General features: G+C 35.9%; 1 protein-coding gene across 8 annotated transcripts in view; it reads right to left on the bottom strand.

The window, feature by feature from the left end:
- The window catches only part of LOC147406076 (caffeoylshikimate esterase-like), an 82,271-nt gene extending 76,586 nt beyond the window's left edge, over positions 1-5,685 (bottom strand). For 2 of the 8 annotated variants that reach the window (XR_015176271.1, XM_086433985.1), the window contains exons 1-2: positions 5,326-5,681; positions 5,009-5,205 (exon numbers count right to left, since the gene is read on the bottom strand). Coding sequence is in view for 6 of the 8 variants with exons in the window: in XM_086433985.1 (XP_086290111.1) it covers positions 5,009-5,205; positions 5,326-5,383 (255 nt within the window). In the remaining 2 variants the exon portion in view is untranslated. Of the gene's footprint in view, positions 1-5,008; positions 5,206-5,321 lie in introns of those variants that run through there. The other 6 variants (XM_086433992.1, XM_086433991.1, XM_086433986.1 and 3 more) reach the window with 5 other exon arrangements.
- Positions 5,686-14,986: the final 9,301 nt, after the last annotated feature.

The following is a 14,986-nucleotide window of genomic DNA, read 5'->3' as shown; positions in this document are numbered from 1 at the left end:
CTAGTGTACCCCAAAAATAACGGACCCATCCAACAAGATTTGGCCTTTTTGATTGTTCGTTCTTAGGATGCTTGCTAACGCTAGGGTTGGGATTGTTCCTCGCCGCGAACTGAACGGCTACTAAATCATCGGCTATGGCTTGTTCGACTTCGGATAGAATAAGATCCTCTTTTCAAATGCTGCCAATGATCAGTAACCCCAAAAGAATATGAACATTCTATAGCATGACGGTAATCTCTCCCCATGAGCACACAAAGGTGTGGGTGCTACTACACCACCGAGATACTAAGCTCACCAAGCTAGATAGATCCTTCTCAACCTTGAGACAGGTCCAAATGTGCAAGGCATCGAAGATACCCGTTGATTTTAATCTCTTAGCCACATAACCATCCTCTAAAGTATGAGCCACCTAATCGGCCCAATGCTCGAAGGGTTGAGAATGTGAAAGGAAGAAAATAGGCAATGGCGTCATATCGCCCCTCTACAAGGGAAGGCGGTTTGTGTAGTCAGGGTTGGGCCTTTCAGGGTCCTCATCAGTCTCGTTAGTGAGTAACCATTCATGACTGGTTGGCGCTTCCTTAAAGTGCTAGGAGTTAAGGCTAGCAACGAAGAGGTCATCACTATTTGGAGTGTTCTTAACACTCTTATTAGCATTCACTTTGGGCATAGTAGACGTCGAATGCAAGCTCTCGACGACCTAATTAAAGACCTTGCCCCTGCTCATGAATCAAGTTATAATCTTGAAGGGAAAGATGGATTTTAAATTAGACACCATAAAGAAGCGGTTTCTCCTCCTCCTACGATGAAGTTCTACAAAATCATTTTTTTAATATTTCGTTTTATAGACTTTGACTGTTTCCAATATAAATCAAGTTGGTCCAAGATCTTTTAACTTGATGTATTTGGGATTTGATAAACAAATGGACATAATACAATCCTCAATCAAGTAAATCAAAGAAGTGATTCAAATGAGATGGAAGCTGAAACAAGTTCAACAAAGAAGATGCCAAACCCACTCGAGGTCGAACCCACCCGAAGAGAGGGTGCCGAACCCACTCAAGAATAACACCAAACCCGCTAAAAAGGGAGACGCAAATAAGGCAGGTTGATTGTAAAGGACTCTTCTCCCTTTGTTTAGTTCTCTGATCATGAAATTGAATGTTAATCCTTGGATGTTACAAATGACTAAGATGTTCTATACAACTCATGGAAGAATATTTGAAGACATTTCAAGTTGTGAACAGCTATGTTGATTATTGTAAATTATGTAAGGAGATCTAAATCTATTCCTCAATCAAACCAAGCTATTATAAAAAAAAACGGGGGGTGGGGGGAAGAGAAAAGAAATGAGGAGGCGCTGAAACTTACTTGTAGGTTGGTGGGATGCCGAAGCAAAATCCATTGATAGATCCTTGGGGACTTGCGGACTAAGAAGGAAACCAAAGTCAAGTCGCCAAGGAGGAAATCAAACTTGTTATGCTTTGGCGTGAAAATGTTGAACCTTGGGCCCTTGAAATGAAGCCTGGGAGCAGGGGGGTTTGACCTTGGGAGCAACAACTGTTGAACCAAGGAGATGCCAAGTCTAATTGCAAACAGGGGAAGAAAAGAGGTGATGAGGGCTGCTTGGAGAGAGGTTGAACCCAAACCTAATTTATAAAGAAAGTGGGGCACGAATAACGACGCAATCTCTACCCTTCACCCCACATCAACAGTGATAACATGGAGCAAAACTCAAGGAAAACAGGGCCCTTGGAAAGAAATATATAAAAAAAAAAAAAGGGGGGGGAGAAAGAAAAAAAATTTGGAAAAGGGAAATTTAAAAAGGATACCTATTCAATGGAATACATGAGCAATATTGGTACTCCAACTCACAGGTAGGGGACTAAATGTGGATGATTGAATCAGATTGGGTGATAAGGTGGCAGTATGAAATGTAAATCATGACATAGACAAATAACATGAAGCCAAGAGGACACCATATAATCTTGATGTGGACATAAAAGACAAGGCTTTTGGGGGAAATGGGTGCTATCTAGAAAGAGTGGGGGTATCTTTGGAAATCCTGATGAAGGAAAGAAGACAGGTGGCGTGGAGTGACTCCCTCCCTATCATCACAAAAGGGGTATAAATAGTAGAAGTAATGATGAAGGAAAGGTCTTCTCTCCACATTCTCACACTTCCCAAGACAATCATAAGTCTGGGTCTTTGGGCCACCTCCAAAACAAAAAAGAAAGAAGTTTTCTTGCGAAATCTGTTGGAATTTAGAGGGTTGAATTGGAAAACCCTTTAATATTCAATTAGTTTTAACCATATGGTAAATCAATTATTAACCATAGGGTATTTCAATCCCATGTTTGCTTTATGCTTTATGCTTTATGCTTTATGCTTTTTACTTTATTACTTTAAGTTTAGTTGATAGTTTTTTTTTTGTCTTGAGTAAGTTTTAGTCCCACATCGACTAGGAGAAGAATTGATTTGCAATTCTTAAATAGTTGTGCTTCTAATAGCTTTAAAGCGGATAAAAGTAGTAGGTGGGCTCACGCGCGCACACGGGGGCCCAAGAAGAAAACCCAAGGTTTCAATTGGAATTTGGATCCACTGGTCCGAAAACCTTAATGCGTGTGCGCACGTATGACGTGCGCGCAGGGGGGGTGCAAAATCCGAGATTTACACCTCAAGTGGGTGCGCGCAAATGCCCGTTTTTGCTTTAATTTTCAAGGCCCACTTTTATTTAAAAAATTCTAGACGTTTTTAAATTTAAATTCTGTTTTGAACCATTGTGTTTATTCTGAACCAACACAATGTGTCTGTTTGGAATAGGTTTGTGACTGTTCTAAATAGCCACTTTCTCTTTTATTTATATCAAATTGTTTAGTCGATTTTAACCACTTAATTTTCTCTGCTATTTTATATTTTCGAATATCAATAATTTATTATTCGTTGTGAGAGCACACAACATCGTCGAGTTCGAAGTTACGTTCCAATTTAGAGTACCCTTTTGGATACGTGGGTTGTTGAATCCTACAGAACGAACGCCTACAGACTGTGGTACCGTAGCAGGGGCGAATTTCGTTTTAGGACAGTGCTTTGTGCACGCCTCAACCTTTTCTTTTAGGTAATAATTTTCTATTACATTCGATTTCAAAATTAAGATTTGTTATAACTTCTTCTCTCTCTGCTATAAGAAATCAGTATTCAGAAACAACAAACTCAACATCTAGTGCTTCATGGGTTGAAAAGCTACCTTTGATCGGCTATTGACGTGGCTTAGGCATTGGTAGGGGACTACTATACATGTAAATCTGTAATACATTTAAGACCTTATCTATCATGTGCATTTTACATTTACTGTTATCGACACTCGTTATGTTTTCAAACCAATGACATGTTTTTCCTGACTTTGGTATTCTCTTATGGACTAATGGAAAATGACCTCATTTCCCTCACAATCCTAGTCATTGTTGTCATCATTACCATCACTGTTACCATTATGACCACCACCATCATCATCTCATCATGAAGATGACTAATTTTGGGGAAAAAAATCAAGCATTTTTAAATCATTTTTCATTAATTCATACGAGAAGACAAAGGTCAAGGGGCATGTCACCAATTTGAAAACACAGATATCTCAAATATTCACCAGAATGTAGAAGTGCCACATGTCATGAAAATGGGAGGGTTCCTCCAAAATTTTGAGATACCATATGTTTTCAAACGGAAGATATTGCCCCCATTACCTGAGGTCTTCACTCATAAACTAATAATAAATGACCTAAATGCCCTTCTTCTCAACCTTCAATATAAAAAAAACTTGAATTTTCTCCCCAAAACAAGCCATCTTGAAAACACAGATATCTCAAATATTTACCAGAATGTAGAGGCCGTCATGAAAATGGGAGGGTTTCTCCAAAAAGTTGGAAGTGGGAAGGCTGCTTTAAAAAAAATCGATTTTGGTGAATATTTGAGATACCCTATGTTTTTGAACGGGTGATATTGCCCCCATTAACTTAAGTCTTCACTCATATACTAATAAGAAATGACCTAAATGCCCTTCTCTTCAACCTCTAATAAAAAAAAACCTTGAATTTTCTCCTCAAAACAAGTCATCTTCAAGCTCTTCAACCTTACCAGTTACCTATACCCCCCCCCCCCCTTCTCCCTCCTTCCCCTCTTTAACCTCTAATAAAAAAACCTTGAATTTTCTCCCCAAAACAAGTCATCTTCAACTTCTTCAACCTTACCAATTACCTATAATCCCCACCCCCACCCCGTCATGAAAATGGGAGGGTTTCTCCCAAAGTTGTAAGTGGGAAGGCCACTTTAAAAAAAATCGATTTTGGTGAATATTTGAGATGCCCTATGTTTTCGAACGGGTGATATAGCCCCCATTAACTTAAGTCTTCACTCATATACTAATAAGAAATTACCGAAACGCCCTTCTCTTCAACCTCTAATAAAAAAAAACCTTGAATTTTCTCCCCAAAACAAGTCATCTTCAAGCTTTTCAACCTTACCAGTTACCTATACCCCCCCCCCCTCTCTCCCTCCTTCCCCTCTTCAACCTCTAATAAAAAAAACCTTGAATTTTCTCCCCAAAACAAGTCATCTTCAAGTTCTTCAACCTTACCAGTTACCTATAATCCCCACCCTCCCCCCTCCCCTCCCCACACAAAAAATTCCTAGCTCCGCCCCTTCCTCTAATATCTTTTATTCATGGTTTGCACATCTAGTGATAAACATAGAAAACAATGGATTTTGAGAGTATTTCTAATACTTTTAAATTATAGCATAAGCAACACTAATAAATAAATGAGACCTGAATTAGCATCTCTAGCATAAATAAAACCTCAGCTAACACCTTCTTTCCATTGAAGCTGAACATTATAAAAATTCCTTAAGAGAAAACTTAAAAGAATCAATAAAGCTAAAATCCTCCTCAATCCATTTTTAAGAAATAAAAGTTAAATCATTCAGTTACAATGAATTACTGAAATCTGAACCAAACCTTCAACAAACAATGATCGATTCCAAGCTGGATTTCCTTAAAGGCTTCACGAACACGGCGCCTTGCAGGAACTTCATCTATATTAGCACTAATGATCTTCTGCAACTCATCCTCGATGCCTTCGATCCTAATTGCAGACGCCATTGTTCCTCTCTTCTTCCTCTTCTTCGAAAGGAGACAAACCTGATTCCTAGTCCCTAAAATTTAACAAAAGTTCAAATTTCTTCCCTTTTTTAAATCCAAAAATCTCTGAAAATTCAAAGTTGCAGAAGACAGAGGAATAATGATGCATTTATGTATGTATGTGATATACCAACCATACGATGATGGATGTCTCCAGGAAATCTTAGCGAAAGTCAGGGGTTTCGACGCCATCCTTTACTAATTTATTCGATTGTGAGTGGGAAAGAGAATTTTAGAAAAAGATGCCTTTTGGATCGCAAAAGAAACCGAATGGAGACAAAAATGAATCTGACTACCTCAAATATATATAATAAAAGATATGATGTACTAGTGTTGGAGGAAAGTTTGCATTTAAAAAAATTTGAAATCTATAGAAAAGTCTAGTGACCTACGAAGTTGGACACTTTTGTCCAACGGAAAGATAATTAAGAGAAGAAATTTCCTAGGGATCAAACCGCCCTCACTGTCTACTACATATGTTTGCTATACCCCGCCCCGCCCCATCCCGCCCCGCCCCGCCCCATCCAAATAGGAATGGGAACGCATCCACTCATACCTCCGCTTGTAGCTTTGAAGACTAAGTTTCGTGTGCTCCCTTCAAACCTGACAACCCTATATCACTCTCATTTGTGGATTTTTTTCATGGAGACATTATACCCTAGCACTAGATAAAGTCTATAACAATAAGTACACCTAATTTTACACTGTCCATCTTTGAGACAGCTCTTTGTATTTTGAAACTGACAATTAGTCCATCTTGTAATCTATATTCTTAGGGTGCGTTTGGATACCAGGAGCAGAACAATTGTTCCAAAGAGCAGGAGCTGGAGTACTCTGTGAAGGAGTTGGAAAAGTAATTCTGTGCAGAGAGGGCGTTTGACAATCAACTCTGTGAAGTACTAGCAGAAATACTTTTGTACTGGAAGTCTGTTTGGGAACCATACTGACTTCTCATGACTTCTAGAAAAAAGACCAGAATACCCTTATATTATACTAGTTACTATTTTTTGTTTTTTAATATCATAATATGCCTTCAAACTATACTGTTTTTGACATTTTAACTATAAATATTAATATAATATAATATGATATAATAATTATTAATATAATAAATATTATAATAAATATTAATATTAATATTAATATAATATAATATAGTATTTTAAATATTAAATATTAATATAATGTGTTTAAAATGGGGGTATTTTCGTAGAAAATTAATAAAACGGGGTATTTCGGTAAAATTAGGGGTATTTCGTAGAAAATTAATAAAGTTAGGGGTATTTCGGTAAAATGAGCCGTTAGAATATTACTCCCCGCAAGATGCGAAATTGAGAAGTAGGTTTTAGCGACTTTTTCATAAAGAGCAATTTTTTGCTCTTGCGCGGAGTAATTCTTCGAAAGAGTTATTTATCTAAATTATCCAAATGACTTCTAACTCCCCACAAGAGTCAGAAGTAGCCAAGGAGTTCTATCCAAACGCCATCTTAATTTCTTATATGAAAATTGACTTCAATGCCCTCGTCATAATCAATATCATATCACTATCATTGTCTTCTGCTTTATCATTAAAGATGTTGATTCAAAAAGAGAAGTAAAGGATTTTGTGGTCTTCTTCTTAAAGAGCTATTATTGTCACACCAACTTTTGTTAGTGCCACACCAATTCTTATGTAAATCACCAAAGAATGGTGAATCTCCATATTGTGTGTTTAATACGATGAAATTTCGAGTTCGGTACACTGTTCATCTTAATTCCTAAAACATGCATTCGTCAAAGTTCATCGCTTTTAATATCTACAAATTCATAGATATACCAGAGAATTCATTGATTATTAAAGTAATGAATTCACTCAAAATGCATGTTTTGGGAATTAAAATGAACAATGTACCAAAACTGAAATTTTGGCATAAATTGTGCACATTTTAAGAAAAAACTCCTCAAAGAATTGCACACAGTTAGTGTGACATTAACAAAAGTTGGTGTGACAATAGCAACTCCCTTTTTCTATTCATTTGGACTTAAGGATCAAGATCAAGAAATAGATCACTAATTTAAAATTATAAAAAAATTCCTTATATCCACATGCATATAAAGATAAGGATTCCACAAAACTTTGAAGCTTCTCCCATCTTACCTGGCATTTTAACTTATCAATTGGTACAACCAAAATAGGATCTCAAACTATGTTTGACATTTTCTATCAAAACATGGTTGAGATCATAGTTTTAAAACTCGAAAATCCTACTCGACTCGAAAGCCCATTGGGTGGAGTAGACTCAAAAACTCAGGAGTTGACTCGGTCGAGTTGAATAAATAATTTTTAAATAAAAATATTTTTATAAAAAAGATTTAAAAAAATAATCTAGTTAATGCTTTATTACACCAAAAATTGGATAAATAAGGTTGTTCAATTAAAAAAAGTGTTATAGGCCTTACTTGTTTGCTCTTCAAAATTCTACAAACAAAAAACTTTGTGTTTGTGGTGATGTACGCTCTTTTACGACTAAGATGCTTAGTAGTAACAACAGGAAAGCATCGCGAAACTTTTTGTCTACTTGGTTGTCAAAGGAAAACGCAAAAAAATAAATAAATAAATAAAAATAAAAATAAAAAGATCATTTGTTTCCCAAATTCATCAAAGTTGATAGAACGATTTGCAATCATAGGAATTCATCATTATCATCGGTGGTGGCATTCAAAATTCATCTGAATCATTACGTTTTGTTAGCTTCATTTCTAGTTTCCAACATTAACCAATTTTCAATAAGAATAATGTAAGGGTGACATTGGGATTTATTACGCTTCTCACATTTCTAACGTGGCTCTACTATCTACATCTCTCACTTAATGAATCAATGGCCATGTCATCTATTGTAGATTAATTAGAAGAACAAATAGAGAAAAACCTTGGTTTGGACAAAGTTTTTCATCTTCTCCTATGATATTTTCTTCACTTTTCTTTGGTAGAAACCCTAGATGAAGAAATAAATCAAACCCTAAGTTTGGATTGAAATTATTTCTTGGATTGGAAGTTAATTGAACCCTAGGCTTCAAGAAAAGGGTTTCATTTTTCTTCTTTGCCAAGCCAAAATCCTACTACAAAAAAGTACGAACCCTACGCTTCAAAAAAAGGTTTCAATCTTTTTATTTAGCAAATCAAAATCCAACAACAAAAAATGTATTTCTCTGGTCAATTTCTTAAGAAAGATTTGGTCTTAGAGATTTAAAACACTTTCAAAAAATTTTAGGAACCAATTTCTATAGACATGAGAAGTTCGTATGGGAACCTCAATGCTATGTTGTTGGAGTCGCCACCATTCCTTTTTTGAAATGGGTGTAAATGGGCACCTGAAATATTTTTGAAATTGATTTTTGCCATTGTAGTAACTCTCATATATGAAAAAGGTGTGGTCTACTTAAAATCTAGGTAAAGGGGTCTGGCTAGAGGATGGTAAGAGTGTTACGCACCCCATCCTCTCCACCAAAGGTGGTTACCTTGCTTGGCCATTCTTTTCTTGTAAAAAAATTAAAAAAAAAAATGCATGAGAATGCATGCTAGAGTGGTATGTGCATTGAGTGAAATGTTCCCTTAGAGAAGGGGTTTTTATTTTAATATGACATTAGGGGCATCCTATGAAAAATGATGACCCATGTAGCCACATTATTTTTTATGAACATGAATGTTGGTTTGGGCTTTTAAAGGGACTCCATGATGGAGTTCTCTTGCAACCACAACCTTGATGCATGTATGTATGGCTAGAAACTTTGTGTTTCACCCCATCAAGAAGGTGACACACTTCTTCATCATTGACATGCATATGTGAGTGTGTGTGTTGCGTACAACATGATGCATGATATAACAAGAGAAAACAAGGCTTCAAGCCCCACCCTTTCGATCGAACCTTAGACCAACCTAACGGAGATGGGGAAGGGTATGCATTAAATCCTAAAGATCTCTAAAAATAAAAATAAAAATAAAAGAGAGGATTAAAAGAAGAATGTGCAACTTAAAAATGATCTTAAACTATACCTACATTATCCTTTGAGGTTTTTTTAATGGGCTTGAGTCTTGAAGTGGTCTTGAGAATTGAGTGCTTGGGTTGATGGTTAGATAGAAGGGAGTTTGTTGATTGAAGGTTGAGAGGTGGATGAAGGTTCTTGAGTAGGAACTTGAATTGAGAGAAGATTGAAGTGAGTAGAAATTTAGATAGAGTTTAGGGTAGAGAAATAGGGGCTTGAGAATATGAATTGTTCATAGAAAATTAGGGTATTTATAGAATTTTTGGAAATCTTTTGGAGATAAAGTAGTCAAACCCTAATTTTTTTTTTGTAAATAAAGGTGAGAGAACAAAAGGAACTTTTTGGAGGATGAGTAGGGTAGTGACATATGTAAAGGTGGAGTAGTAGATGAAAAGTAAACATTGGTTCATTTGTAAATAACTCAAAAAGTAAATGTGGATGTATATTTTTGAAATTGACCAATGAGAAAACAAAAATACTTTTGGGAGGGTGAGTAGGAGAGTGACATGTGTAAAGGTGAAGTGGTAAGTGAAAATTAGACCTTGGTTCATTTGTAAATAACTCATAAAGCAATGGGTGAATGTATGTTTTTGAAATGGACTAATGGGAGAGTTCTATGTATGTACTTGAAGATTCTCACCTTTTGAGGGTATGATTGGAAATTCTCTCAACTTTATGGATTATTACCAAATATCAAATAATCTTTTTTTATTTGACTATACTTTTTGATAAGGGTATTCTTGAATTTTCACAAGGGGGAGTTGACTCTCCAATTAGATAATGCATTGAGTATTGAGGACTTATGGAAAATCAACATATGTCACTTTTTGAGGAGGTGTGAGAGAATGGGCTTAGAATGAACTTGGTATTGGGCTTAAGTGATGGACTTCGGCTATAGACTATGGGTATTATGGTTATGGACTTAGTTTATAGATAATGGGTTTGGAGATAGACTTGGTTTATGGATAATGGGTTATGGATTTTGGGTATTAACGCTAGGTTTGAGAGTGGGTTTAGTAGGACTTAGCTTATGGATTTAGGTTATGAATAATGGGTTAGTTAATGGAGAGGAGATACAAAATTGAGTTGGTCCATGATTAGGAAGGTGGGTTAGGTATGGATTTATATTGGATTAGGGAAGTGGTAAGGAATTAGATTGGATTAAGGACAAGGTCGAGCATGCAAACTATATGACATGATGCATGTATGCATGTATGTATGAAAATGATGCCAAGTGACAATGCGGGCCCGTTGAGAGGCTCAAGTTCTTAATTGAAATCAATTCTAGAAAATTTAGATTTTCTTAATGGGTTCATGCAAATTGGGATGTTTATAACTACCCCTCTTTGCAGAAGTTGCTTGCAAAAAAACTACAAAGAATAAACTAGACAATTATTTGTATGAACCGGAAATGATTCATCGTAAAATGATTAAAAACGTCGAATGGATTGAAGATTTTTTTGTAGAATGTGACTACCCAAGCACAGGGTCTGACAGAGTTAGCCTTTTTGAAATCTTTGACTTCGTGGCATAGAGCTCGTTTTGAAATCTTGGATAATTTTTTATGATTTTTGAAAGTGATTGACATTTTAAACTATGTAATGAAATTTTGAGATATTTTTCTTTTCCCCTTGTTGATTATGAATTTTGAACTTATTTTTCCCTTTTCATGTAATTTAAGGGATCCTCTTGAAAGGGCTTAACGTAGCGTGGCTGTTCTTAAAAGAGACTTACTTTAAAGATGTATGACGACATGATATTTGATTATTTGGTGAGTCCTACTTAAGATGCGAAAGAATCATCATTGACCAGACTGCTCAAATTAAAGCCTTAGAGGATAGACTTGATGCCTACAATGCTTTGCATGAAAATGTTTGAGTAGTTCTTCCTTTGTTGTCCCCTTTTGTACTGTACTTTCAAGAAGAGCTGTGTTGTACTCTTTCCAATAAATGAAATAAAAAAATAGGTTTTTTTACATAGTGGCATTAGATATATCTACTGCTTTTAAAAACTCATGGTTTTGAGAAAGTCCTAGATTTTTCATCACAGCTTAAAAATAGTAATTTTGATGATGCATTTCTTTTTGTTTTAGATTTTGAAAGATTGCATTTGTTTAATAATCTATGACAGACCAATGTTTGCCAACTCTGAACTTTGACAATTATGGTGTTTTTGTCAAATGTAGAGGATGCAAGTGTCAGCTAATCCTTAGCATCTTTAGAGTCATCCTCGAGGCTAAGAATTTTGATTGAGTTATCTTCGATGTATATATTGGAACATTAAGGACTTCGAGATTTTTGTCGTTCATAGTTTATACTCTTGCAAGCTAGGAGTTTTTTTTATTTATTTTTTATTTATTTATTTATTTTTTTGTTATTCTCATTTTTTTCCCCTGGCACCAGTTACGATTTTCACCAGACCTGGTTTCCACGTTTTTGCACATCGACGTCATTTTCAGGTTTTCATTGTGCCAATAGTTTTGATATTGCCATAGATTGATTTTTTTTACTCACAGCACCTTTGTAGGTTTTCACCATGCCCTTTCAGTCTATCCTTACTTTATAGATTTTCCCTTTAAACTCTTTCTCAGTTTCTCTATACCCCTTGTAGCTTAGTGACTCAAGTTGAGCTGCGAGATCAAACACTCTACTCTTCTAGTGTCGTTCTTTCTTGAATAACAGATCTAGACTCTCTTCTTGAGTTCCTCCGACAATTTTCATGGTGTGGTGACTCAAGTTGAGCTTCGAAATCAATGACTTTACACTTCAAGTCATTCTTTTTTTCAAACATTCGACCTAACCTCCCCTCTTGGGTCTTCCAACGACTTCAGCAGCTTGAAATCCGAATTGAGTAGCAAGATTGACTACACTTGACAATATTTCTCATGACATGCTTCTATCGTGATTGAGTTACCTTGAACCATTCCCTGATCTGAAAGGACTTTAAATAGGATGAAACGTAGGCTTAGGCTAAGGTTGTGAAAACAAAAAGGCTAAATCTAGATTTATCCCTGAAAATAACTTTTGTGTTTCAAGTCATTTTTTGATGTTCTGGGATGTTTTGGAATCCATTTTTCCTAAGGAATTCAATGGTGTTATGGGTTTGTGTCATTTACGAATTTTTTGCGTGAAACGATTGTGAATGCTATGAAGGGCATTTTCGTAATTTTATCGAATTTGGTGAAAATTAGCCAAATGATTTATTTGATTTCACTTTGTTATTTTATGTGCTCGAAAGGGTTTTGCTAAGCATAAGGGGGGCTCTAAAGATGTTTTGATGTTAGGGGTATTTTGGTAATTTGATCATTTTTTAGTGATTTTTATCGTAAAGTTTCTTTTTGTTTGTAAAATGATGATTTCTATGTTTTTTGGGTTATATTTTCTTAGCGTAGCATGATTTCCACAATTTTGTTAGTTTGAAATACCTTATCTGAATATCTGAAACATATCTAGCAACAAAATAGAGCATTGAAATATTCACCATCATTGGGAACCATTGCAATCGGGTTGATGAGTTGATTAATCAGGTGAGTGCAAAAATCGGGTGTCTACAAATGCTCCTCTTTGACAGAGAGTTGAAGCAAACTAGATAGCAAATCTATTTTGGTAGATGGTGCGATATCCGAATGCCAAAGCTAGTGACAGTTCATTTTGTAGTTTAATTTAGTAATTCGTCGGGGCGTTCAGATCCTTGAGGGTAAAACTCTTCCTGAACTAAGAAATTGTTAGGTTCTGGAGTGTGAGCTTTCATTGACGGCGACAGATCCTTGAATTTTAGAAAATTCTCCCTAAATAAAAATGTGCAAGTATGTGTACTTGAAATCTGAGATAAGTCTTAGAGGGTCTGACCAAAATCTAAGTAAAATCTAAGCATAAATTGAGTATAATCTGAGCATAAACTAAGCATAACTGAGCAAAATCTGAACATAAACTGAGCAAAATCCGAGATAACCCTCGATGGCATCTGAGCAAAATTCGAGAAACCCTTGGTGGTATCTGAGGAAAATCTGAGATAGTCATCGGCGGCATCTGAGCAAAACTGAGCAAAATCAGATAAAATCCTTGGTGGTATCTTAGCAAAATCCGAGATAACCCTCGACGGCGTCTGAGCAAAATCTGAGAAACCCTTGGTGGTATCTGAGCATAATCCAAGAAACCCTCGACGGTATTTGAGCAAAATCCGAGATAACCCTCGGCGGCATTGAACAAAACTGAGTAAAATCAGAAAAAACCCTCAGCGACATCTTAGCAAAATTCGAGAAATCCTCGGCGGTATCTGAGTAAAATCCGAGAAACCCTCGACGGTATCTGAGCAAAATCTGAAATAGCCCTCGGCGGCATTTGAGCAAAATCCGAGAAAACCTTCGACGGTATCTGAGCAAAATCTAAGAAACCCTCAACGGTATCTAAGCAAAATTTGAGATAGCCCTCGATGGCATCTGAGCAAAACTGAGCAAAATATGAGAAAACCCTCGACGACATTTGAGCAAAATTCGAGATAACCCTCGGCGGAAATTGAGCAAAATCTGAGAAACCCTCGACATTATCTGAGCAAAATCCAAGATACCATCGGTGGTAATTGAGCAAAATCCAAGAAAACCATCGGTGGAGTGAATCTAAGAAGGAATAAATCTAGGAAAGAATGAATGAATCTGAGAAAGAATGAATAAATCTGGAAAGAAATTAATGAATCTGGGAAAGAATGAATGAATTTGGGAAAGAAATAATGAATCTGGGAAAGAATAAATGCTCTATCTCCTACTCTAGGTGAAAGGGTAATGAGTTATTCTCTAGGCAAAATCAAATATGAGATCAGAAACTCTTCTATTTGAACCTCAAGAATTTTTTTTTAACTTCTTTGTACCCCAGGGGTTTTCAAAAAATTACTATCGAGAGGATAACCTTAAATTCGGGGTTCCTATTATCATTTAAGATTAACATTGATCAAGCTTGAGAACAAAATGCCCCTAGTTTGATAGGAAACATTACACTGAAGATAATTGAATACAGTTTTTTTTTTTTAAATGCCCCTAGTGTAAGAGAAAAAATTACATGCTATAGAAAAAAGAGAAGTGCCCCTTATTACGAAGGTGTGAAATATTTGATTACTACAAGTGCAATAAATATTCTACTTTTAATTTTGACTTTTTATATTGAAGATTTTGAGTCAGGCTCAAAAGAACAAAACATGTCCTTTTGAGATTCATTGTAGAATCCACCATTTTTTCCTTTCAGTTCACTAATGGAAACAGAAAATTTTCAGATCAATCGTAAACGATACCCATGACTTCTGAGTACTTGCTTGGTTTAAGCTGGGTACTGAAACTTGGTCATTTGGACTTCTGATGTTTCAGCTTAGACCTCCTTTTAGCTTTTCAACTCAGCGAAGATTTTCTTTTATTTTTTGATTGCTCTAATTTTTGCCTAGATTGCCTTTTCAGGTTTTCAATCTAGCGAGCATGCTCTAGCTTTTGCCTAGATCGCCTTTTTAGGTTTTCAATCTAATGAGCTTACAATTTTTCTTCTTTTTTTTGTTTTAATTGTCGTCAAGTGTAGACACCCCATTTTTGCACTTGCCTGATTAATCAACTCGTTAACCCGATCGCGACGATTCCCAATGCTGGATGTTTATTTCAATGCTTTATTTGTTACAAGATATGTTTCAGAAATTCAGATGAGGTATCTCAAACTAACAAAACTATAGAAACCACGCTACGCTAGGAAAATATAACCCGACAAACATAGAAATCATCATTTTACAGATAAAAAAAAG

The sequence above is a fragment of the Akebia trifoliata genome, chromosome 3, assembly GCF_017979445.1.
Source record: "Akebia trifoliata isolate Shusen 1 chromosome 3, ASM1797944v1, whole genome shotgun sequence".
Lineage (NCBI taxonomy): Eukaryota > Viridiplantae > Streptophyta > Magnoliopsida > Ranunculales > Lardizabalaceae > Akebia > Akebia trifoliata.
This window is presented reverse-complemented; position numbering and strand designations above follow the sequence as displayed.